The following is a 25,496-nucleotide window of genomic DNA, read 5'->3' as shown; positions in this document are numbered from 1 at the left end:
TAATTTAATATTTATAGCTAATATTTGAAATAAATTTGAGTTCTTTCTCCATGCCAAGTACTGTGGTAAACATTAATTATTTTAATTCTCAAAATTCTATGAGGTATGATACTGTATTGAATTAGAGTTTTAAAACTATGCTCAATATGTAAGTGATAGAACCTGGAATATGAATCCTGGAAGCCTGACCCTAGATCCTGAACTGTTAGTCACAGTACTAAATACTGCTTCACTCAGTTGAGTATTGACTAATACCTGTGATGTTTCAGGCATATATATTTATTTTTTCATAATTCTGAGGTAAGTGTGTGAAAGTGAGGTTATGATACTCTGTGAAACTGAAGTTCAAAGAGATTAAGTTACTTCCAAGGTCTTATGTTTTACAAATGATGGAACTGGAAATCAAACTCAGATTTGCTCAATTCCAAACTCTGTGTTCTTATCAGTGTCCCATATTACCTTTGAATCTTTAATATCGCCTTTTAGAGTTAACATTTAATTGAATGCTGATACACTTTTAATGTTTTTGTTTTTTGCAGGGATTTATCAAAGATGTTCATGAAGACTCCCTCACAGTTGTTTTCGAGAACAAGTAAGTTACTTTTTACTGATAGGGATGTTAATTTTAAAGATGGATAGTCCTAAACTTTTTGCTTTGAGTATTCCTGTTGATAGTGGAAAATGATTTTGCTTTTGGGTCGGGTTTAAGTGGTTTGATCATCCTGTGAGTTCAGTTAATTCTAATTTTGATAACTCGTTACCTGTTTTTCTGCCCACAATTTGTTCATCACCCTTTTCATAACTCTTTTCTTTGATAAAACACATGTGACCATGAATCAGTAACTAGTTTTTGCAAAAATAGGCTGCACAAATGGGATTACAATATGCTTAATTCTTACGAAAAAACAATGTTGAAATGATGTAGGCTTTTTGAATGACTGCTGGTAGTCAGTATGAATATTAAGCCACTTTCAGTTGCTTGATATTAATAAGGAATAATGTCAATTTTATAAATATTGTATGGGCTAGGTGTAATGTTCAAAAAACGTGAATGACAGTATGCTGGGCTTGGGTTATAAAGGAACACTGTATAACTGAAGGTCAGAAAAGAACTGTTCAACTTTGACTTTTAAGCTGCTTCTGGAGCTATCTGAAAAGATACTTGCCCAACAGCTGTTTCATGTGGAAACAAGTGTGGTGATTTCTGTCTCTTAGCAGCTGCCATTTAAACAGTAATGATGAAAAGAAAGCACTCAAAAAATCTTGTCTTCTGTTGTTTTGCCACTCCACTGGCAGGTAGAAGCTGTAGGAACATTTTATGTGCTGGTACACTTCCTAGGCATATGAATGACCTATTAAAACTTTAAGTTGCTCATCGACTCAGTTTATAAAATACAACACAAAAAATGTCCGTTAAGCAATAAAGAAATTCGTAGTGTAGTGTTGGTACATATTTGCTTCAAAGATTAAGCCTTTCTAGGTTTTAATTATGTATACATTCACTGTAGAAAAGCTAAATTCTGTGTGAAAAAATCAAATCATTTAATTCAGCTATTCAAAAATTGAGTTATTTTTCTGTATTTTTGTAAACATGTACACTAAAAAAATTATGTAGCTTGTATTGTTTTATAATCTTTGAAATTATGTTCTTTTGACAGGTCACATAGTTGTGTGTTTGAATTAAGTTGATCTTACTGCTGCTAATTTGCCAGTGGTGTAGATGGGATATTATTTCAAATCTAAGTCATTACTATGAGTGTAGTCTATTTCATTTGCAGAATAATGTACGTACTGTTCCCTTAGGATGAGTAATTTGGCAGATAATAATGTAATTTTTAATGATATTAATTATTTATAAATTTCATTAAGAATCATACAAAACCTGTTCTCCCTCAACAAACTAATTACTTGGAAAAATATAAAAATTGTTTTTCTTTAGGGACTGCTAAATGACTAATTTGAAAAACATAAAGCACTTAGCATAGACTATGTAGTTTCCATATTAGGGGCTATTAGAATAATATATTTTAAAATTGTTCTTTTCTTTACTAATCTTTCAGTTGGCAGCCAGAACGTCAGGTTCCATTTAATGAAGTGAGATTACCACCACCACCTGATATAAAAAAAGAAATCAGTGAAGGAGATGAAGTAGAGGTATGTATTATAAGCTTATATTCTTGTGTGTCTTTTTTTGTTTTAAATAAATATTCTTGTGGGAAAATCTAGCTGATGGAGAATAAATCTAATTCCTTTCTTTCTTTCTGTTGGTAATGGCTGTGTAATGTAGCAACGCTTACGTTTCGGAGTCAGAACTAGGATTCATGGCTCAGTGCTTAACTATTTTAGCTTCGTGGCCTTGGCCAAGTTAATCTCTAAAATGAAAATAATAAAATAGTGTGAGAGTTAAGGATCATGATGCATTTGAATTGCTTTGCATGGAATCTGGCACAGACAATTATATGGCATTGGTTGCTATTTTCTTTTTTGCTAATTTAAAATTTATCTTGTGCTTTTTCCTCAGTATCTTTGTAAAATACTTAACCTTTATTATAGTGATCATTAATATATTTCATATGTAATTTGAAATATTGTAATTAGTATACTGCCTTGTTGAATATTCTAGAAATTCTGGAAAATTTTAAAAGTACAGAAAAACAAAAGGATAAAAATCACTATTCTTGGGTTAGGTATCATTCCCAGGCTCTTCTTCCTCCCTTCTTTTAAGAAATAAAAATAAGATCATATTATACTGCTTCTTTATATCTTACTTTTTCACATTTGATAGATCTTGAATGTCTGTCTGACTTCAATATGTTAATATTGTTGATTAATATGCCTGCTGCTCTGTAAAAAGAAACTTGAAAATGATTGTCACAGGTGTAATGAGTTCATTGGAGATAGAAAATTTGATTTTCAATCTTCAAGAAATTGATACAATTCTTCCAAGGTGTCTACATATGCTAAATATATTTCTCACAAGGAGTTGGCTTCACACTATTGAGATTTTCAAATTTCATTTATACCTAGTTTATGTAGAGTCAAGTAGGGGAAAGAAAGGGGCATAGGAGAATCTTTACTGATGAAGATGCTATCTGAAGGTGTTCATAAACACCTAACAGTATGTACTATGTGCCAGACACTGTTCTGAGCACTTGGTAAATGAACTCATTTAGTAAACCTTTTATTTTTCATATTTTTTTATGGTAAATTTTCTTTTGAGTTTCCATTAATTGCAGATACTGTATTAGGAAACCAAAGAATTATAATGCCTTAACCCCTGATCACCTGAACTATTTCCATTTTAAAATTCTACTTAGATTTTAATTATTTGGCTATAAGTTTACTGTGCAGTCTTTTTGTTTTTGCTGAATCTAAAAGCATGTGTTATAACTTGTGTCAGGGCACCGTGAGCCTGCTCTCTAAAATTAAAGCTTTCACTTTGCTCACCTTTTTCTTTTATAGTCGACCAAAAGTGAGTATTAAAATCTTTTGTGTAAGGAGACCTGTAACTTTAATCTCAGTGATGTGTGTGTGTGTGTGTGTGTGTGTGTGTGTGTGTATGTGTATGTGTATGTGTATGTATTGGAGTCCTCAGGGAAATGTCTCACATGGTATAGGAAGACATGGGGGAAACAAAGTGGCAAAGTGTTGAAAATTAAGAAGTGTAAAGTTAGGAGTTTTTGGTGGATGCTGTGAATTATAGCAGTGATGCTGCTGGTTACCATTGTACTATGTTCACTTGGAATTTTAACTTCAGTGAAAGTGGTTTTCTCAGTATTATATCCTTTTCTGATCAACATATTTCTTAAGGATGGATAAAAGCTTGTTTTCATTTTTCAAAATTTGTTTCTATTTTAGAAGTTTTTTTTCCAGTTCTGGTGATGAGTCAGGTCAAGCAAGGAATGACTTAGTTTTGGAAATGTTCTAGAATTAGAAATGTCTGGTGGTCAATTCTGAGAGTAGTTCTTTCTATTAACAGTATGCTCTCTCCAATCTTAGTCAAGGAAAGTCTTGTCTAGTTCCTGGACCATCTTTGTGGCCCATTTGGAAATTGATGATTACAGAGTGTTTTATTTCACTTTATGTTTTATGGTTTAGTCTTAAAATTTGCTCCTTCCAATTATGAGAACCATCTGAAATTAAAAAGTCATTTTTTTTTGCTTTTGAAAAATTTGAAAATTTACAGAAGAAAGAAGCTTAAAATTAATTTTGCTACCTATGGATTTATTGTTTTTTGTTTGTTTTGTTTTTTTGGGGGGCCACCAGTAGTTAGGAATCTGTCCATATGACCTGAAATGTTTAGGCATTATGGTTGTTAGGCTTTATATTTTGAACAAAATAACTTTCAAAAGGCCCTCCCCCTTATAATTCAAAGTAATAAAGCTCAGTATAAAAAAATGAAATGATACAGGATTACATAAAGTAAAAAGTGAACCTTCTCTCAGTGTAGGTGTGCTCGTTGCCCACCCCAGGCTAAATCCCATTTACCAGAGTTGAGCGTTTCTTCCTTTGTATTTTGTTACAAAATAGAGACTACATTATATATCTGTGATTTTTGTTTTTAGTTAATTAGGACATCATAGACATTTTCAAGTCAGAACATACAGATTACCTTGTTTTTTCTAACCACCTCATAATATTTAGTACAGATGTATCATAATTAGAAGATATTGAAATTATTGACATTTTTTATTACCCCTCAATAGCCAGAATTAATATGTCATCTTCTGATAATAGATTTAAATGATTCAATTGCTGAATCAAACTGCATGTATATTTGAAATTTTGATAGTACCAAAATGTACCATTTTGTCCTCTAAAAATGCTGTTTGAATTATTACTTCATAATTTTGCTAACACATGAAGATGTTTGTTTCCTCATTGATTGGCTGAATGTTATTAATCTATAAAGTTTTATAAACCTAATTGAAGGAAGCTGATGTTTTTTGAATCTTTATTTCCATGATCATCACTAGAAATAGAGAGCATCTTTTAAATTAGTTGATTGGCTGTTAGCCTTTTGTTCTGTGAATTGTCTGTTTTTCTGTTTTTGTCCATGTCGTTTTTTGATGTAGGACATTTTTGCATTTTATAGATAAGTTTTTATCTGTTACATATGTATTGTTTTCTCCCAGGCAATTAAAATAATGTTCAGTGACTTTTGTAATTAAGTTACACTTTTCCTTATTCACATCCGCTGTTATTTTTTGTTGTTTTTTTGTTTGTTTTGTTTTTGGGTGTTGTTTCTAAGATACTCATTTCAGTATTTCTACAGGTTTGCCTTTTTTTTAAAGAGTATTTAGGTTTTTACTATAATCCGATATTTTTCTCTAGGTAATTTATTACATAGTATATTAGTATATTAATTTTTTAAGTGATCAGCCACTTTTTTTTAATCCTAATCACAAATGCTGTGTAATAACAATAATGATAACTGACTTGTATAGCACTAATGTATAATTTAACTGGCTCTTTAAACAGATTATTTCAGTTTAACATTTCTTGATACCAGTTTGTTTTTGTCCTAAATGTTATTCCTTAATATATCATGCTATATGTGTAGGGTGTTGTCAGGTTTATGCCAGACTCAAAACTTTTGTTCTGCAGCTTTAGGAACCCCTCCTCTTTGAAGAACGGAAAGATGACTTTGATTTGGTCATTAGTAATAAATTTAGAACAAAAATGATCCAGGAGAGAGCTTTCCATTGAGCTCTTCAGGCATTTATTTAAAGTTCAGCCATATGAAATTTCCAGTGTTTAAGTCAGGAATGGTTGAATATTAACAATTTCATATAGTTAACTCTGAAATTTTATTACCTTAAAAATGTTTGGCTACTTTAGGTTCACCTTTCCAGTCAACTTATTGAGATGTAAAGTTATAGAACATAAACTAATGTCACGGTCTAGTAATGGCCTTAAGAAGACACTATATAATAAGTTGTTTTTGAAAAGTGCAAAATTCAAAGATTAATTTTTAAACCAAATTGGTGGTGTTTTGACTTTTTAAAAAGGGGAATGTATTTTAAGTCTTTATAACATTTAAATAATTAAATTTTTTAAATAAGTATTTGTTTAATGGTTGATTTTTGCTAACTAAAGATTACTAAGAAAATAATACTCAGCTTATAAAGTTGGAGGAAATGAGAAAGTGAAGAGTTCTTTAGATTCTCTTGAGCTGGTTATATGATATAATGTTTTTAGATATTGGAAGGGCAGTAGAAAACTTCCCCCACTCCCCAGTGATTTCGCATGAGGTGTGCTTTGTCTTTTTTTTTTTTTTTTTAAATAGATATGGCCTTCTTCAGCAAATTAATGTACACATATATATGTTACATAGGAAGCCTGACATCTCAAGCCAGTATAAAATTTTACAAGGTTTTCAAGGCTTGCTTCTTGGGTTTAACATATTTGATAAGAAGAAAACTTTTTTTTGAATCGTGAAGTTTTCTGGTTGAAATAAGAATTGGCAAGGTTTTGTTCTTGTGACGTGCCTTCCATCTTTTATGGCAGATTGTCAGATGTTATGGTTATACATTTTTATACTTTAATTATAATATTAAGGTTAGTGCATTGAGAGAGAAGCTAGGTAAAGAGGGTAAGGATAGTTTGAGATAGGACACTCTTACAATTTTTTAAATCCATTATTTTATATAAAAGAAACATTACATGCGTTGTTTACATATTAGTTTTAAAAATGTTTCAGTTTGATTCTTGCCACCAAAATGAAAATTTTAGCTGCCTTAGTCTTTCTCATAATACTAAGTCCATTGTTAGTGCTTGGAAATGCTCATACATTAAAAAAAGAGGTGATCATATTATTTATTATTTTCTCTTTTGGAAAATGGCTAGATTTTAAGACTTAATGAAACCCATTTGTTGGAGTAGCAGCCACAAATACAAATGAAGTAATAATGTTGTATAGGTAGATTAGTGTGTTCTAGATTTACGTTTGCTTTCCTAATGTACATTTTCTATTTCCTTACAGATTGTAATGAAATGTGATACAGGGGATCTATATTCAATACATACATCTAATGTAGTTGTAAATTATGGTTAAGTATTCAGTTTAGTGGTTAACATTTAGAAATTTTGTAAAATGCGTAAAAATTCTCTACCTGTGGTGTTTATTACCTCTATTTGGCTGTGACTTCGAAAGGCATAGCTGACTTTGAAGGGCATAGTTGAACATTATTAACTTGAATGATAGGTTGGTAACATTAGGATCCGGACTGGCATTCCATTTAAGTCACAATTTGGTTGTGTACTAGAATTTGAAGACCATTTTGTAATAAGGTTTGACTTGGAGTCATTTCGTAGAATCCTTAAATAGGCTTTTCAAATTGATTCTTCATATTCCATCCTCCACTCACTCCATGAAACTGTATTCTTCAATCTCAGTACTGTTGTGTTTTTAGTTATCCCATGGGCACTCCTTAGTCTCCTGCTTCTTTAAGCTCTTCCTTGGATTGGAAGAAACTTAGATTCTTATAACAATGAAGGCCATTTCTTTAGAGTGTGAATTGCTCCCTTGGAATAGTTTAGAAGTTTAAGTGAAATCCGAAAAAGGGAATTTCTGTGAGGTGCTCATACTCCAAAGACATAGTCATAAATAAATTCAGTAATCAACATTTTGAACGTAATTCACTAGGGCACAATTTTAATTCCGCGTTATTAAAGTGATTTTTTTTAAAATTGTGTGAGATATTGCCCATTTTAAAAAGGATGTGATTTGACCCACAGCACTCAAGTGGAGCCACATTCATAGTTAGCTTTGTCTTTCAAGGGGTAAAGTTATTAATGAAGTTTACACGAATATGGATGTAGGTATAAAATGGGATCCAGCATTTCAGTGTTCAGTGAGAATAAAGTCTCAAGACAGTCCAAAATAGTTTATCCTTTTTTTCTGTAGGTAATAAGTTTACATAGGAAGCCAGACTTGTAGGTGGTTATGCTTTGGTGAAAACAGAGTTAGAAAAAAAGGGATTTAGGTAGTTTTAAAACCTGCCCCCCCGCCCCCCCCCCAGTATTTAAGCTTGTGGTACTACTCATCCACTCTAGTTCACCGAGAGATACTCCAGTCCAGCTGAACCACCTTTCTGAGATAGTGCTTGGAATTGGCAAGGACTTCTTGTTAGGGTTGTCTTTTTATTTTCAATCCACAGTATTCTAGGGAAAATAGTCATCATTTATCATTTGGGCTCAATAAGCCATATTTATTATTGGGCTCAATAAGCCATATTTATTGGTTTTTAAAATACTTTAAAGTCATTTTACATATAATTTAACAGAAGTAGGAATAATAAAAGAATGGTGATAGTCAACATTATTAGATATCTTTAGCATTTATACATAGCAAATCCAACTTTTTATTCCATATATTCCTGGTTTTGATAATACATATGCCTAAAATGAGAAAAGTTCTCTAAATATTACTTATGCTCTTTAGCTATTACACATAAACCCCAAACATATTCATCTTATACTGATATCACATTTAAAATACATCTCTAGTAAGTTCTAGTTATCATTTCTTGGTTCATTTTACATTTGAATCATCAGAATGCAATACTTTAAGAATATTTGGAACTTTGATAGCTTCTAATTTTACTGAACAAAGAAAGCATAATCTTTTTATATCATTTTCCTACTTAACTAGTTGGATTGACTAATCCATTGAGTTTTTTGCCTTTATCTCTTTCTGCTAATTTTTGTATACGTAGCTGACTTTGGCATTTGGTCACTTACGAACCATATCAAGTATATTTTGGTGTATAAACATAAAAGATGAAAGAATACTGTTATGTGTCCTTTTAGAAAACAGAATGGTCCAGATTCTGGTTATAGGATTTTATATAATAAAGTCCCAGTTGAATGATTAACTGGACGAGAATACTAAATTTCCTTTTTCTCCTAGGAAGTATATTGTTTGGAGATTCTCATGTAGGATGTTGTCATCTGAAGACTTCATAGTCTGAGATTCTGCTTATAATTTCACATTGATCAATAGAATCTAGCATGCTATTGTCTGTCTCTTCATCAGTCTGATTCCTCTAATAATTGTGAAAGTAATAAATTTTGAAAAACTAATAATTTCTCTTTGCTATTATGAATGGAAAATAAAAGTTATGAATTCTTAACTGTTCAACAATAGTCAAAGGCAGACTGCAAGAATGTTGTTTCCAGTCTTTTCATATATTCTTGAAACGCTGTGCAGTAGTTACAGAAACTAGAGGATGATATAATAGTAACTATTTCACTGTTGTATTCTTCTAGGTGATACCATCATTCTTCTGTTTTCTTTAGATTTTTTTAAAAACAGTAATGACACTCAGGTCATTTTGATAGAAGCTTCAGGCTTTCCAAAACTACTTGCCTGTCAATAGTAGTTTGCCTTTATCTCACAGATGGCCGTTAACATGTATTGGTGGATTTCTCTGGCCACCTCTGTAGGGGCAACTTTAGTTTGTAAAATCAAGATTTTTGTGGGATAATTCTTAGTCATCTCTTCTCAGGCCTTTCCTCCAGTTTTCCATGTATTAAAAAAAATACATTAAAACTGCTGGATCATAAAAAATAACTAATCTTTAATGGAGACTTTATTATGTTAAAAAATACTTGATAATTACAGATACAGAGCATATAGAATATATATATTTTTTGGATAGGGGGTTTTGTAAGATACTTATGTACTCCGCTAGATGGACTAATGTGTAATTTTTTATCCGCTAAATGTTTAGTACATTTGATCTAGGTTCTTCAGCAAGGAATCCTAATGTCAAATCCTTGAAAGAATTTTAAAATTTGGTTTATCAGCCTAGTTGGTATATAGGCATATCTTTTTTTTCTCATAGCTTTTTTCTAATTATGGTGAACAATGAAGTTGATAATTTATAAGATATTGAAATCAGAGTTCTTGATTTTAACATCTTACAAATATATCATTTAAAATACATCTCTAATTAAAGTACTAGTTTTTTATTCTCATACTTGAATCATCAAAACGCAATACTTGAACAATTTTAACAGAACCAGAAAGAGCTATTTTTTACACTTTGTAAAACTGCTTTTAAGAAGCATTTCTTAAATGCTTCTTAAAATATGTTATTAAACCCTCATGAATTTGATTTTCAAGGAGCCATTTTACCCCAAAAAGGTTGTTTTATTTTTCAGTAGTAGAATTTAAGCAGGTTTTATTAACCTACTTTAGTAAACCAATTTCAGTAACAATTTCAATAACATTTTTGTTTTGATTCTGGAGTTTAACAGGATTTGGCATTTATAATAAGGCATTATTTACAATGTTGAAATCTTTTGGATGAATGAACGAAGGCTTTTCCCCCCTCTCCTTCTCAGGTATATTCAAGAGCAAATGACCAAGAACCTTGTGGATGGTGGTTGGCTAAAGTTCGAATGATGAAAGGAGAAGTAAGTGAAATTAACACTTGGTTTGTGACTAGTTTCCCAAGAAATACTCAACTTTTGGTTTCTGAAAATGTTCCTCCAACTGTTTATCTAAAAGCCTACTTCAGAAATAGGTTATCACACATTTCAAAAATTCGTCAAACCATTAATTTCTATGTGTTCTGAATTTGGAAACACCAAATCTGATCTCCAGAGGTACACCCTGAGCATGTAAGGGCCACCAAGGTTCATCTTGTAAGAACTTATAATCTAGTTTAGGCAAATCGGATTGATGTAACTAAGCTGTGCTTGATATTTGTGCCACAAGGGGGAGGGTCATCTGTTTAAGCTGAGCAAGGTAATTAGAACTTCATTTAAAGCTTATTATTTTTGTTCATATGGGATTTTTAAAGTATTTTGATGTCTTTTAGTTTTATGTCATTGAATATGCTGCTTGTGATGCCACTTACAATGAAATAGTCACATTTGAACGACTTCGGCCTGTCAATCAAAATAAAACTGTCAAAAAAAATACCTTCTTTAAATGCACAGTGGATGTTCCTGAAGATTTGAGAGAGGCGTGAGTAATTTTGTTTACTATTGAATTGCTTTGTGAACTAAGAGGATTTTTCAGTGCTACAAAAATCTTTTTTCCCCAAACACCCAATCAGAAACTTCTGGTAAATCTCTTTAATAAAAATTTTAATGGGTGGCGTCAAAATGAAATAACTGAGTTTGCATTATAATTGCCCTTTAATCTGTTATTTAGTTTTATACATGAATTAATTTCTTCCTTAGGTGTGCTAATGAAAATGCACATAAAGATTTTAAGAAAGCAGTAGGAGCATGCAGAATTTTTTACCATCCAGAAACCACACAGCTAATGATACTGGTAAGGTAACTCCGTATTTTAAGCTAATGGTTATTGACAGATTTTACCATTGACTATTTCAGAAAATAAAAGCTAACTTTGTATATAGTGATTTTATTAATACAGTGTGGGAGAAAAAATTTTTTGTAGGTATAAAATGTTAATATTTTATTTCTTATGGAGGAAAAAATCTTTTGACTTTTTAAAAATATTATGTTGATTTCTGCCCAGATTTTTTAAAATAATGTTTTTGTTATAGTTGGCATACAATATATTAGTTTCAGGTGTACAACATAGTGATTTTATATATATATATATGTATATATATAACTCACAAAGTGATCTTAACGTCATATAAAATTCTCAGTGTATGGGGTTCCCTCTCCCATCATAGTGTGAATAGCAGAATTACATAGTATGGAAATTCAGAAAGGGAAGTAGATTACTTGGGGTAAGGCCAAGGGAGGTGGGGAGTGTATGTTAGGTGAGGAGAGAAGTGTGGTAGGTGAGAATCAAGGAAGGCTTATTGTGAAGGTTGTATTTGTGTTATCTTGAAAAATAATTTTTTGAGTGATTACCTTGTTTGTTTATAGTCTGCCAGTGAGGCAACTGTGAAGAGAGTAAATATTTTAAGTGACATGCATTTGCGAAGTATTCGTACAAAGTTGATGCTTATGTCCAGAAATGAAGAGGCCACTAAGCATTTAGAAGTAAGTGTGTTTACTCTAAAGGTTTTATTTTGTGTCCCAGTTTCATAAGTATATTCATGTTCCCTGGCTTAAACTACTACTTGACTATTAGGTAAGGGAACTTAGGACCTGTTTTGTGGTGTCATTGTGTTCTTAGAAGAATTTCTTTTTTTCTATTACTTTTCTCAAATATACCTTTCATTTGCTAAATGCCTTTTGAATTTTTTGTTAGGTCTTAGATGACAGGTGCCAGAGAGTTTAGAAACTCACTAGGGATATCTAGTAGAACTATATTGCTAATTCTTCTTTGCTCTGTCCTTAACCTTTTTTTTTTTTTTTGTTTTACTCCTTTGTCCCCTGTCAGTCACAACGCACTTTCATTAGTAACTAGGTTATTATAACAACTCTTATGTAAGAGAAGAGTAGGACACACAGCATTTAAAAGAGCCTAAGGTTGGTTTTCTATTTTGTCCTAAGATACTCATGTTTTCTTCTATTTGTCACAGCCACACTTATTAAGGGACTTGTTCCTCCCACATTCCCTTAAATATACATGCACATACTCTGTCTTAGAGAAATTGAGATGATGTTATCTTTAGGACAACTTTTGCAAGTGTTCTTACTAATTTAAAAGTTCCAAACAAGTTATGCAAATGAATTTTGAAACATGAATCATCTGAATTGGAGAACTGCCTGTATCAGTAATTCTAGAAAATTATTTTAGAATTACTGTTTTCTGTGACCATGACTAAATAGATTCATCGAACCATTTCCCCCATTCCATTATATGACCCCCAAATGAGTTTTCTTTATTCGTTTTTTCAGGGTTTTTTTTTTGTTGTTGTTATTTTTAATTGTGGTAAAATACACATAATATAACATTTACCATCTTAATCATTTTTAAGTGTACATTTAAGTAGTGTTAAGTATATTCACATTGTTGATCAAACAATCTCAAGTTTTCATCTTGCAAACCTGAAACTCTACCCATTAAACAACTTCCCCTTACCTCCCGGCCCCCGCCCCCAGCCCTAGGCAGCCACCATTCTGTTTTGTTTGTATGAATGTGACTACTTTAGATACCACATGTAAGTGGAATCATACAACATTATCTTTTTGTGACTGTTGTAAAGCTGTGAACCGTGGGTGGTATATAAAAACCTTTTTGTTTTTGATTTTTATAATTTTAATTTATCTCTTTTACTAGTGCACAAAACAACTTGCGGCAGCTTTTCATGAGGAATTTGTTGTGAGAGAAGATTTGATGGGCCTGGCAATAGGAACACATGGTAGTAACATACAGCAAGCTAGGAAGGTTCCTGGAGTTACAGCTATTGAGCTGGATGAAGATACTGGAACGTTTAGAATCTATGGAGAGGTAAGCTGTTTTCTGTCCCCCACCTAGTGAGGTAACTTTGCTATAACATTATTGTTTGATCATGTTTATTTGGAATTTGAATTTCTCAGTGAAACACTTTAAATCAGTCAGCCTAGTAATCATTACACATATGCGTGTGGATTGAAGATGATATATGGGGCAGTGAAAGGTTTACTGAATAATGTACTATTTTCAGAAGTTTCTTAACCAACCGCTTCTGAGTTTAACTCTGTTTTATGTGCATTACAAGCAATTTGTTCAACTACTCTCTGCATGCTTATTATATGTCAGGCACTGGCAGTTGTAAATAGCATAGGATAGAACAGCTTTGGTAGAACTTGAATTTAGATATTTTATCACTGGTTAATTATGAAATTTGTGTGGACAAGAAACTGAAAAATAATTCAAAGCTTTCATTGAGACCATCCTTCACATTAGAATAAGTGGGTGAAATTCTTTGGGGTGATAATTTAATTTCACTTCTTGACTTCTCATACATAGCTCTTATGAAAAGCTTGAGTCATAAAGTAAATCTGATTATAGGCCTAATTTTTATTTCTCAAACCTTGAGAAGTGGACAGTATAACAAAGTAAGTTGAAAAGCTTTGAAGGCATATTTCCTGAGTTGGAATTCTGTATCTATCACTTTGAGTGGGCTTGAATAAAGTTATTTAACCTCCTTGCATCATTTTCCTCACTTTGAAAATAAGAAATGTAATAGTGCTTACCTTAAAATTTGAAGATTAAATACATTTAAAAAATTTTATTATATATAGTATATGATGAGCACAAAATATACTTGATTTATGATTATCAAAGAACAAACATTAAAAGTGGAAGTTAAATGTTACTGAGAACAGTGAATTCTCTTTAGAGCAGTGTTCCTATGAGAATCTAATACCTGATGATCTGAGGATGATGTTAATTCTGGGGAAGCGGCTGCAAATACAGATGTAAGCTTCGCTCTCTGGCCTGCCGCTCACCTCCTTCTGTGCGGCCCCTTTCTTAACAGGCCAAGACAGGTACCTGTCCACGGCCCCGGGGGTGACCCCTGGAGACAATATGAACAATTTGTTTTTAATGTTTACCTGGAGAAATTCAACATGGAGAATGGACCAAATATATTTAGGACTGGGTTAAAATTTGGCTAACATAAGTAAGTTAAACTCTCTTGCTAATTTTCTCAGGAGCTTAAAAAGGGACCTTAGAGATGTTTTATATGTTTCGGTTCTAATAGTATTTTTTTTCCTAGCCCTCTTTTTTTTAAAGTACTTCATGAATTACTTGACCTGAAATGTCAGTCTGGTGGGCTGAGAATCTTGTACGAGAACATAATAATTCAGATTTTTCTCATTTCTCATGTTTTTTGTTTTGGATTTTGGGGTTTCTTCAGGGTTTTTTTCATGTTTGTTCTCTCCCCCTCCCCTATCCCCCAGAGCGCTGATGCTGTAAAAAAGGCTAGAAGTTTCTTGGAATTTGTGGAAGATTTTATTCAGGTTCCTAGGAATCTTGTTGGTAGGTACTTGTTCTACATGTTATATAAGTTAAATGTTATTTAATTACAGACAATGACTTAGTTGAAAATTAGTCTTGTATGATATATTACTTTAGTAGAGTATTTTGATAGCAATACTTGATTTTATTTTTTCATTAATAAATTTGTATGTGACTGTCTCATCACTGTCATGTTAAAAAGTAAAAATGTCTTTTCTGTACAAGGCGACCCGCTAAGACCCATAATTTTTGTAACAGTTTGTCATTACAGTTTTTAAGCGTTTTTATGCCCTGGGCTCTTATTAGTCCTGTTCACTCAGTGTCTTTTTATTCATATACATATCAAAATTGCCAGTACTTTTTGAGAAGGTGTGGTAATTTTTTTCTTTTGTTTAGTGCAAAGAGTGAACTAACAACAGAGTAATAAAATTTTTGCACAGTGGACACTGAATAAATAATTGGTTTTTGTAAAGGCGTAGAATAAGGTAAGATGTCATGGGCAGGAGAGGAGAAGGATGTTATGTATGATAGGTTTCACATTAAAGTTTTTGATACCATTAATGATAACTTCTGTACTCATAGGTTAGAAATTGTGATAAAAATTTTGAGTTTGAAGCTGTAATTAAATGAACATTATAGTTATAGCTTGGGATGAGTTGTTTAATAGCTTTGTTATTTATGTCCTCTATTTGTGCTGTCTGTCCTTTTGAATGCTATTTGAGACATGGGAAAGCTTTTGTCACATGTTGAATACTTCGATTTTTCTAGAAATTTAAGAAATAAGCATCAATATAAATAGCAAAGTTTATTAGAAGGGGAATAAATCACCTATTGTATCAGTTTTTTTTTTTTTTTAACCTTATTGACATTATTAGAACCCCTTGGGCTCCATTTACATGTAAATAGCCCGATTCTGTCTTTAGGAAATGATTTCTTTGCTATAGGTGTTCTATTTGTCAAATTCTATTAAATATTGGAGAAAATTAAAACCTTGTACTATAAAAATGGATGTTTGTTTTGGCCAATAACAATAGTATACTATGGTACAGTAGTGTACAATGCAAAAATTTGGACAGTTTCTTGGTACTCATTATTATAAAAAGCTTTTCAAATTTGCCCAAGCATTTGTGTAGGCATGACATAATTGCCAGTTAAGTAATCTCCACTTTATCTCTTCTTGGAAACCACTGTTCACTGTAGACTGAACTGTTGGAGAGAGTTGAGATGTTAAAATTGAATATAAGTTTGAAGAATTTAGTGTAATTTTAGTAACTGTTACGCTACAAAATTATCAAATATTGTCAAATGAAATTGCCTTTGTTAAGAAAGCTGAGTTTGAAAATGATCCCTTTTGTTTAAATTATATTCAATTATTGACAGCTATAAGTACAAACATTGAGTTGCTGCTTCACAGAACATAATTTAACTTGGGATTTTTTTTCACTTGTAAAAATGATTTGGATATGTTTGTAGTTACCTGATTCTTTATTCATCCATCTGTGCAGTGATGTGAGTGCCTGTCATTGTTTCATTTTTCCTCTGCCTGTCTTGGTTCGCTTTGGTGATTGGGTGATTTGTGTACTCTTTAGGAAATACACATTAGCAGCAGCCATTATACATTGGTGAAATTATCAGAAGTAGTATAAAGATTTCAGTTAGTTGTTGTATATAATAATAGTATATTTCCCTCCAAAATGTTTTATGGGCGAAGCTGTCTTTTGAAAAATAATGCATTCTTAGTCCAAGAGAAAGAGAAAAAGACTGAGGAATAAAAGGGAATGAGGACTACTTGGTGGGTAAGTTCCAGAGAGGATTCCGTTACACATTCAGGTTTCAAGAGTTAGTTCTAGAACTTAGCTATTCCCACCCTTCCCAAATCAAAAGAAAAAAAATATGTGAACATTCATTTGAAAACGAATCAAAATTTTTCACCTAGAAGCCTTCATTAATCACTTCTCTACTCTGTCCCTTCAGCATTTATGCTCAGTACTCAGTTTTGTACTATGGGTCTGCTTCAGTTTGTCATTATGTTTTGGAATTGATCAGTTAAAATATTGACAGTCTCTGGTGGGACTAAATAAAACTCACAGGTAGGTCCTTGCCATAGACCCAGAAGGGTGATGATGGCTGTTCACTCACCACTGGTATAGTTCACAAGAAGAAAGGGGCACAGATTTGTGGGGTGGGGGTATTCTGCTATATCAACATGATAATTGTTTTTTCGAAAAGATATTTGCTTATTTTTAGCAGGGTCAAGGATGGAGTTGCTGCTTGAGCTTCACTGTCTTAACAATGAAGGTTGCTTTTATATGCTGCTGCTAGGGCTGCTCAGAGAAGACATACATCATGTGAAGTCCCTGACCTACGTTTTTTTTTTTTTTTTTTAACCTGTTCAATTGCTGTCAATTTTAAATTTAGGGTTATTAATGGGGAAGGAGGTTTTGAGAATAGGGATAGAAAATACCATAATAGCGTCTTCGCTGTATTGACCAGCTTTATTGTTCTCTTTTTTATTCCTGAATGGAAACTGTTCTCTCAAGCTTGCAGTAGGGAAAAAATCCATTTTAACCTTTTTCAACCAAAATTAATTTATCGTGAAAATAGATTGCTTATTTAGTAAAAAAATTAATTGGGGATTCAGACTTAAAAATGACTTACTCAGTAACAAATATAGTGTTGCTATTAACTTTATAAGGGATACATCCATTCCCTACAGGGAATGAAGGTTACCTGAATATTCTGTTACCAGGTAACACAACCCAGTATTATTTTGTTATTTTATGTGAGTGTATGTTATCTTTATAACTAGTAAGTTCCTAAGGTGAAGAGTCTTCATGCTCCTCCCCTTGTAGGGTTCTCCTCTAATTATTGGATACTCAGTAACTGCTATTTGATAGACTTAATAGGTTAATTGTGGAGAAAATAAAAAATTTGGATTTATGTCATTACAGTATTTCATATCTAGGAAGACAGCATACCATATATATATGCTGTGTTTATATTGTTGTGAAGTACTTTAAAAACTTAACTAGTTTAAATGTTACACTTCTTAAATGTAAACTTTCAGTGAAGAGCATAGTCATTTTAAAAGTATCTTCAAGTCATAGGTGTCTTTTGAACAAATAGAAACTTGAAAATAAAGCAAGATTGAATTTGTTAATTGTTTGAATAATTATAACAAACACATGATTTATGTCAAAATAAAAATTTTTTTTTGCCTTTATTAATGTATCTAAGCTTATGAAATGAGTTAGACTCGATATTTTAAAAATATAAAAATAATGTAGAACATATTAAAAAAATGTTTAGACTTTGAAAATGTTGTACATGTCAGCCACATTGTCAATCCCAGTTAATAATTGCCTTAGGCATACTGAAGAGAAGGAAGTTTCAGACAAAAGATAAAATTTCTCAGGGGTCTTTAGGGGTGAGTTAATTGAAAGAAAGATGGAGCATAGCTGCTGGGTTTTTATAATCTAATAGCAAGTGAAAAATTATTTAGACAGTGTTGAAAGGATAGCAGTATTAGTTTTTAACTTAACCATAATATTTGTTTTCTTATTAAAGGAAAAGTAATTGGAAAAAATGGCAAAGTTATTCAAGAAATAGTGGACAAATCTGGTGTGGTTCGGGTGAGAATCGAAGGAGACAATGAAAATAAACTACCTAGAGAAGATGTAAGTATTTAAAATTAGTTTAATTGGCCTGTTTTTTTCATGTTCTTTTCTTGGCTGACTTATAATGTTACTTCATATTTTGGAAATGGTTTTATGAAATGATTTTACATCTAGTTTATATCTAGTGAGCTACTTATGCTCTGGTGCAGTGGATTTTTCTTTTTAAAAAAATGCCTTTTTTTATATTTCTTCACACAATTAGAAAACAGTCCATCTTTTAACTGTGTGCCTTGGATTCTTAGTTGGTTTCTCAATACTTCAGTAAAAAGCCAGTTTTTGATAAAAAGGTTTTAATTTCATGATCTTAACAGTTCTTTTTTGTACTTAGAATGTAAAGCAGTGGAATTTGATATTCTACAAAGCAGTCTCTAGAAAGGAATTCTTGATAAATAACGTTCTCCTTGACATTTTTTATAGAATCTGTAACTACTGACCATTTTTTAATTGACATATTTAAGCTTTTATGTTGCTATTAATTTTGGTACCAGCTTTATGAATTTTTTTTTTCATTCTTACATGTCGATGTTTCGTCCACAGTGCTGTTCTTTGCTCTTTGTACATCACTTTAAAGATCTCTTAACCCTTGTGGTTCCAGTAGTTAACTCTATAGTTGACTTAAACTTTGTATGCCTGAATGTAAGGCAAGGATTTTCTCCCAAACTATCTTCCAGAAAGCAATATACTTACAACTTCTTTAGTTCTGCTGAATAGATTACTATTTGGAGAGATTTTTTAGCTGATTGGATAAAGTCAGTGTCATAAAACAAACAAAACTGTAGATATTTAGCCCAGATAAATAGTCTCACATCAAGGATGTTATAAAGATGCCTATTAAAGATAGACACTTCCTTTATTCATTTTAATTAGAACATGTAGGTATATACACTTAAAACGAATGAGGAAAACAAATGACTTGGTATTATATAAATGAATGCTTGTAGTTCAGATTGATTTCATCTTGCAGTGTTTTGAAATTGCTATAAATATCAAGTAACTTACTTATTCTTAAGGCCCCCTACCCCATTTTTCATGACTTTAAGATGTCTTAGAGATAAAAGAGTAAGGTCGGTGGTGTCATACTGTTATTATAGGCACTTCCCCCTTTATACTTAATATATAAAATAATGGCAGTTCATTTGGCATACAACCACCACCTGAAATTGGTTTGAAGATCAAGAGGTTTACTGGCCAAGGCCATTAAATGACTTGTATGAATTTCTTGATATTTAAACTTTTCTTAGCTTGACTTATCCTAGTTGTTTTGCATATTTACCATCTTGTTGCAAACTAATTCATCTAGGACCTCCTTTATAAATAAAAACTTACCCTTTTTGATGCTTGTAGTTTTGGTCATTTTCATTGCTATTTCTGGGCCAGGGTTAGATTTAAATGCTTACAGAAATCAAGCAGATTATGTAAATGATTGATTAAGCAGATTGACATATATAGATGGATGGGAGGGCACCTGGTGCCTTTCTATAAAACAAACATGCTCAGCTTTAATGTAGTTCACATGTGGGAATGCTGCATTATGTTTTGAATTTTCAAAACATTGCATGTTAAAACAAATCTGAAGGTTGATACTGGCTTATCTGGGTACACCATTTTACAATTAAAGTTGTCTAAATCCTCTGGAGACTCAGTTTATAACTTGCTTACTCTGAAGTCTTTGGTGACACACCTTTAGGCAGAGATGACCTTTTCCACCTGTATACCATAATTATCATTGTCTATATAATTGGGTATTTAATGATACTCTTTTAGCCTTATATATTTTCTGCTTTATATTTTTAAGCCAGATTTTGGACTCAAGAAATCAAATCTGCTTTCTCATTTTCTTCATTCTCAGCACACTGAATTATATAGAGTAGGCACTTGATAAATATTTTATATTAGTTAAGATTTTTGAAGAATTAAATTTGAGTTTTTAATTGTAAAAGAAATGTTTGTGTAAGAGAGTAGGACAGAAGGGTTTAGTGTGAAAACTAAATGTATATCTATGTCCTGTCCATGTTTCTCTTCTCTCTCCATCGTGCCTAATAGATTTTACACTGTTGTCAGGTTACATTTTCATGTCTTTGTTTTGCTGTTAAAAACAATGCCTCAGCAAACATCCCTGTGACTGGAGAGTAAATTCCTGAAAGTGGATTTGTTAGATCAAAAGGTATATGGCATTTAAATTTTTAGATCTCGGTTGATTTTCCCACACATTTCTTTCACAAATATAGGAAATGTGTCCATTTCCCACATATTTGTCAATAATTGGGTTTTATCATACTTTAGTTTCATTCCAGAAGGTGTACATTACCATTCCATATGTTTAAAAGATATTTTTATTTTTTCTGTAAATAGCTTGTTTGTCCTTTGCCTTTTTTTTTTTTTGTCTTTATTATTCCTTAGTTATAAGAGCTTTTCGCATTTTAAGGAGGTTAATCTTTCCATATGTGTGGCAAGATACTTTTTGTTTCTTTTGATTTTTTTTTTCCTGTGCTGACATTTAAAATTTTTTTTATATTGGATTTTTTAGGCTTATGCTTTATGACTTATGACTTCTGCATTTTGTGTCCTTCCTGGTAGGGTCTTTACTACTTATAGATCATTCAAAAATCCATTTATATTTTATTTTCTAGTCTTTTGGTTTGTAAATTTTTCACTCATGAGATTAGAAAACCTGATATAAACTTAATATGTAAAAAGTTATCAGATTTTTAGCACACTTAAATGCTAAATTTTGCAAAGTAGAATTTTTTTGTTGTAAGGTATCAGGAAGGAGGGATTCTGCTTTAGTTTTTTGAGTGCTAGTTGGTTGTTTCAATGCCATCTATTAAATATAAGTAATCAGTTTTTAGCAAGTTTTAAAAAATCAGAAATTTTACTGAAATAACTTAGAAATGAACTCATATGTTCAGTAATAATTACTCTTTAAATTTTTTCTTCCTATGGCTTTCAAGTAGCCATTAAAATATCTTTTTACCTCTCCTTGTCTTTGGAGGTAACTAAGGGTGATAACATTTCCAGTTCAGGGTCAAGGCGTTGTATTTCTCTTATTCCTTTCAGGTCATCTGTCTGGAATGACTTTCCCTTTATCTACTTGGTAAAATCTTATTTGTTTTTAAAAGCCACTTTCAGTAACAATATATTGAGAATTCCCCTAAGTTTCCACATCTAGGGTAGCATAATGCACATTCTGTCTAATATTACTAATGTTTTTCATATCAGTAGAGGCTACACAATGAGATATTATAGGAATGTTTAGTATCTTTTCTGAGATTGTGGTTGCCTTTAGAGCAGGGACTTTTATTCATTAACATAAATTCTGGCAATTAACCAGGTTGATATTATTTGAAATTAGGTAACTAGATGTGAAATAATCTGGGCAGATTGTTTTCCTAACTATAAAATTGGTGTATTTTTTAAAGTTACTTCTTAATGAACATTAAGATATAGAATAAATAATGCAGTCCCAGGAATATGGTATGTGCTTAAAATAAAAAAAAAAATTCCCCACCCCTCCTCTGGCTTTTATTCACTTTGCATCCTTTTATCTGCATGTGAATTCCTGAGGACAGGATCAAGATTCACTTCGTAAGTTTAAGTTAGATTCCCTTTTTTCATGTCTTCATGATTACTTCTTTAGAGTCACTACAGCTTGCTATAAGTTCCATAATAGCTATGCTCTGTATTGCATCCTTACCACCTACCCTGGTGTGTTTTTCTACTTTTTAATTTCCCATATTTAAAGTTTGCCAATTAAATTTTTAAAAAATTAGTTTGAAAATAAGTCATAGAGTATTTTATTATACAGACTCAAAAGTTCTTAAGCTGTACTTTGTTCCATAACTGTTAGGAACTATTTTCTAAAGTCAAGAAATGAGAGATACTGAAATTGATTGGATGAAGTTTGTTTAGGCTTTACTCATTCTCCTTAGCCAGTATAGTAAGCTGGAAGTGTATTTCTTAAAAGGAAAAAGCCCATCAATTAGTTATCTTGTTTCTTTTCTCACTTTCTTAACCCATTTCTCATTTAGGAAAAAAAAAGTGCAGCTCACTGCCAGCATTAATTTTATATAAACATGCTCTTTGAGGCTGAAGTAAATCTGACTGGTTTTCTATGTGAAAATAAAATATAAAAACTGTTGTTTGAGTTATTTCTAAACAGAATTTGTCTCTGATTTGAATGTAACAAATGTATAAGTCGGATTCATCAAGTGAATCTTCAGCAAACAGCTGTTTGAGAACAGTGTTCACATCACGTGTAGGAATGCTACATTTCCTGGGATTTGACATTTTCAGCTATTGAGAATTATTATATTTTGTAAATGGAAATACCACTACTATAAACAGAATGCTATAAATACAATGATGTCATTTGTTTCCAAAGGCTATCGATATACTAGAGCGATGAGAAAATAATAATAAAAGCGAGATATATCGTGGCAAACTTTAGGGGGTACGTTTAGGACTGTAATCCGCGAGTTACCTCGGGGTAAACGCTGCAAACACAAGTGCTGCTGGAGAGTATTCTCAGGACAAACAGGAACCAGGTTAAACCTTCCTCTTGAAGTTTAGTATAGTAAACAGGGTCTGGGTTAATCCTTTGATATGCTTTAGTATCTGTGACTAAGTATGTGCCCTTACCAGTCATTCTTTTATTTTCTTTTGTGTAAGTATTTCTACTCTGTGGGTGATACTTCCATTAATGTCACTCCCTCCAACACATAGACATCAAAGGGTTTGTTATCTGAGCACATATTATAAGGATAACCTGGCTACGTGTTTTATTATGTTTTTAAAGCAATCACTACTAAGATAATACAATATGTCTAGTCTATAAATTCATGACAGTTGGAAGGAAAATGCCTTTAAAAGTTGATTTATATTAGAAAATTAGATTGACTTAGAAATTAGAAAACCTGATGTGAACTGATATTTAAAAAATTTCTTAAACTTTTAGCATACTTAAACACTGAGTTGTGCAGATAAGACAATGAAAATCTCAGTATTTCAAAATTTTTTAAAAACAGTTTATTTTTAAATCTTGAAGTTCAGTAGATGTAAATTGCTGTGTGTTTCAGAAAAGTTTTTCAAGTTATATATTGGTATGTCAGATTTAGGCTAGAAGTACATTAAAATATTAAATGCTTGAGGACGTTGTGTTTTCTTACAGGGGATGGTTCCATTTGTGTTTGTTGGCACTAAAGAAAGCATCGGAAATGTGCAAGTTCTTTTAGAGTATCATATTGCTTATCTAAAGGTTTGTATACTGTTTATATTTACATTATTGTTGCTCTAAACATGAAACTTAAAGTTAAATGAACTTTATGTTTGTAATAAATTTCAAATCTTAACATATTTTTAATCCAGGTTCAGATATGCCCTTTTTTTGTACACGAGAATTTAAAAGTAAAAGGTTCTTTGCCATAATGAAATGATTGGCCTCATGTACATTGTTTCTCTTTCTCTCCTCTCTAAACTTTTACATTTCTTTTCCTACTGTTTAAGAAAAATGGTCACTCTGGTGTTTCTGTAATTTGTTATCACTTATGTACCTACATGTTCTGTACAGATGCAAATAGAGCACAGAACTGTTTAAGAAAAATGGTCACTCTGGTGTTTCTGTAATTTGTTATCACTATGTACCTACATGTTCTGTACAGATGCAAATAGAGCACAGAACTAGAAATGAAGATAGGCTTTCTTGGTAACTGGTTTTGTCTAGATCATATTATCTCGTTGATATCTTTTTATAATTCTTAACTATTGTTTCTGATGTAGACTATTTGAGTTGATAAAGAGCAAGGGAGATAAAAAGTTACAAATAAGATTTACCCGTTTTGTTTTGATTACAGGAAGTAGAACAGCTAAGAATGGAACGCCTGCAGATTGATGAACAGCTACGACAGATTGGTATGGGTTTCAGACCTTCTTCCACCAGAGGGCCTGAAAAAGAGAAAGGATATGCCACTGATGAAAGTACCGTCTCTTCTGTACAAGGTTCTAGGTCTTATAGTGGAAGAGGCAGAGGTCGTCGGGGCCCTAATTACACCTCCGGTTATGGTAAAAAAAACATTTTTTTTGTAGAACTAGTTTAGGTGCTCCAGTACATTTTGATGCTTATTATTTAGTTTCTCACTTAATCTTAACTTCAAGGGCAGTAGATTGTTCTGAGGTGTATATCTTAATACAGTAGTGACGGCATACTTTATATTAATGACAGTGAAAGGTATATAATGTGTTTAAGCAGCTATGTAATGAAATGAAGCATGTTTTTGTTGGTAGTTCATGATTGGTTATTCTAAATATTTAGAATAAATATATGTGAAACTTCAAATATTTCTCTTGTACAGTTGTGTACATTTTTCAATAAAAACCCTAGTAATGGTGATGCTGCTAGAAATCATCTTTCGCTTACCTTCTAGGAAAAAAAAATGAAAAATTATGTTAAGCACTGTGCTAAGATTGCATATAGCAAATCTATACTAGCTTTAAAAATATATTTTATTGGCTCATCCAGCAGTTTTAAATATTAATATCACATCTGGAATTTTGTGAAATAATAGCATTTCACTAAAATGAGGGCTTTAAAAGTCAACCAAATTAACATTTTATAAATGAACATTTTTCTCACATGTACTTATTTCACTGTGAGGATGGAACCTAACCCATAGGAGCCAGTGGATGGTGATGGTCAATAATTCTCTAATTCTAAATTCTTACTTATTCTTCTTCAGCTTTGGAGTTGTTCCGTTTTTCTACATTTGGACTTGGATCTTAGCAGTGACTGGTTTTTTTCCTCCTTTGTTCTCTTCCCTTCCTCTTTTCTTCCCCTTCACTCCCCATGCTTATCCTAACTGCTTTAGGCAAATATTTCATGAGACTTTTCTAAAACAAAAAGCATTTAGGGGAAATAGAACACACAAAAGCTTACAGTGTTCATCAGATTCCACATCCAGATTTCATGTTTGAAGGACCATTTAGTGATGCCA

At 32.0% G+C, this 25,496-nt stretch overlaps 1 protein-coding gene across 6 annotated transcripts in view; it reads left to right on the top strand.

Annotated features, from left to right (window-relative positions):
- Positions 1-25,496, top strand: part of FXR1 (FMR1 autosomal homolog 1) — a 56,362-nt gene that overhangs the window by 17,673 nt on the left and 13,193 nt on the right. For 3 of the 6 annotated variants that reach the window (XM_011382910.2, XM_011382922.2, XM_011382927.2), the window contains exons 2-13: positions 540-592; positions 2,061-2,154; positions 10,354-10,425; positions 10,833-10,981; positions 11,200-11,293; positions 11,866-11,982; positions 13,169-13,339; positions 14,776-14,854; positions 18,401-18,510; positions 23,678-23,764; positions 24,360-24,417; positions 24,505-24,567. In XM_011382910.2, the coding sequence (XP_011381212.1) occupies positions 540-592; positions 2,061-2,154; positions 10,354-10,425; positions 10,833-10,981; positions 11,200-11,293; positions 11,866-11,982; positions 13,169-13,339; positions 14,776-14,854; positions 18,401-18,510; positions 23,678-23,764; positions 24,360-24,417; positions 24,505-24,567 (1,147 nt within the window). Of the gene's footprint in view, positions 1-539; positions 593-2,060; positions 2,155-10,353; positions 10,426-10,832; positions 10,982-11,199; positions 11,294-11,865; positions 11,983-13,168; positions 13,340-14,775; positions 14,855-18,400; positions 18,511-23,677; positions 23,765-24,359; positions 24,568-25,496 lie in introns of all 6 variants that reach the window. The other 3 variants (XM_023526285.1, XM_011382902.2, XM_011382914.2) reach the window with 1 other exon arrangement.

The sequence above is a fragment of the Pteropus vampyrus genome, unplaced genomic scaffold, assembly GCF_000151845.1.
Source record: "Pteropus vampyrus isolate Shadow unplaced genomic scaffold, Pvam_2.0 Scaffold14, whole genome shotgun sequence".
Lineage (NCBI taxonomy): Eukaryota > Metazoa > Chordata > Mammalia > Chiroptera > Pteropodidae > Pteropus > Pteropus vampyrus.
Note: the sequence above shows the minus strand (reverse complement) of the source record. Positions and strands in the feature narration are given on the sequence as shown.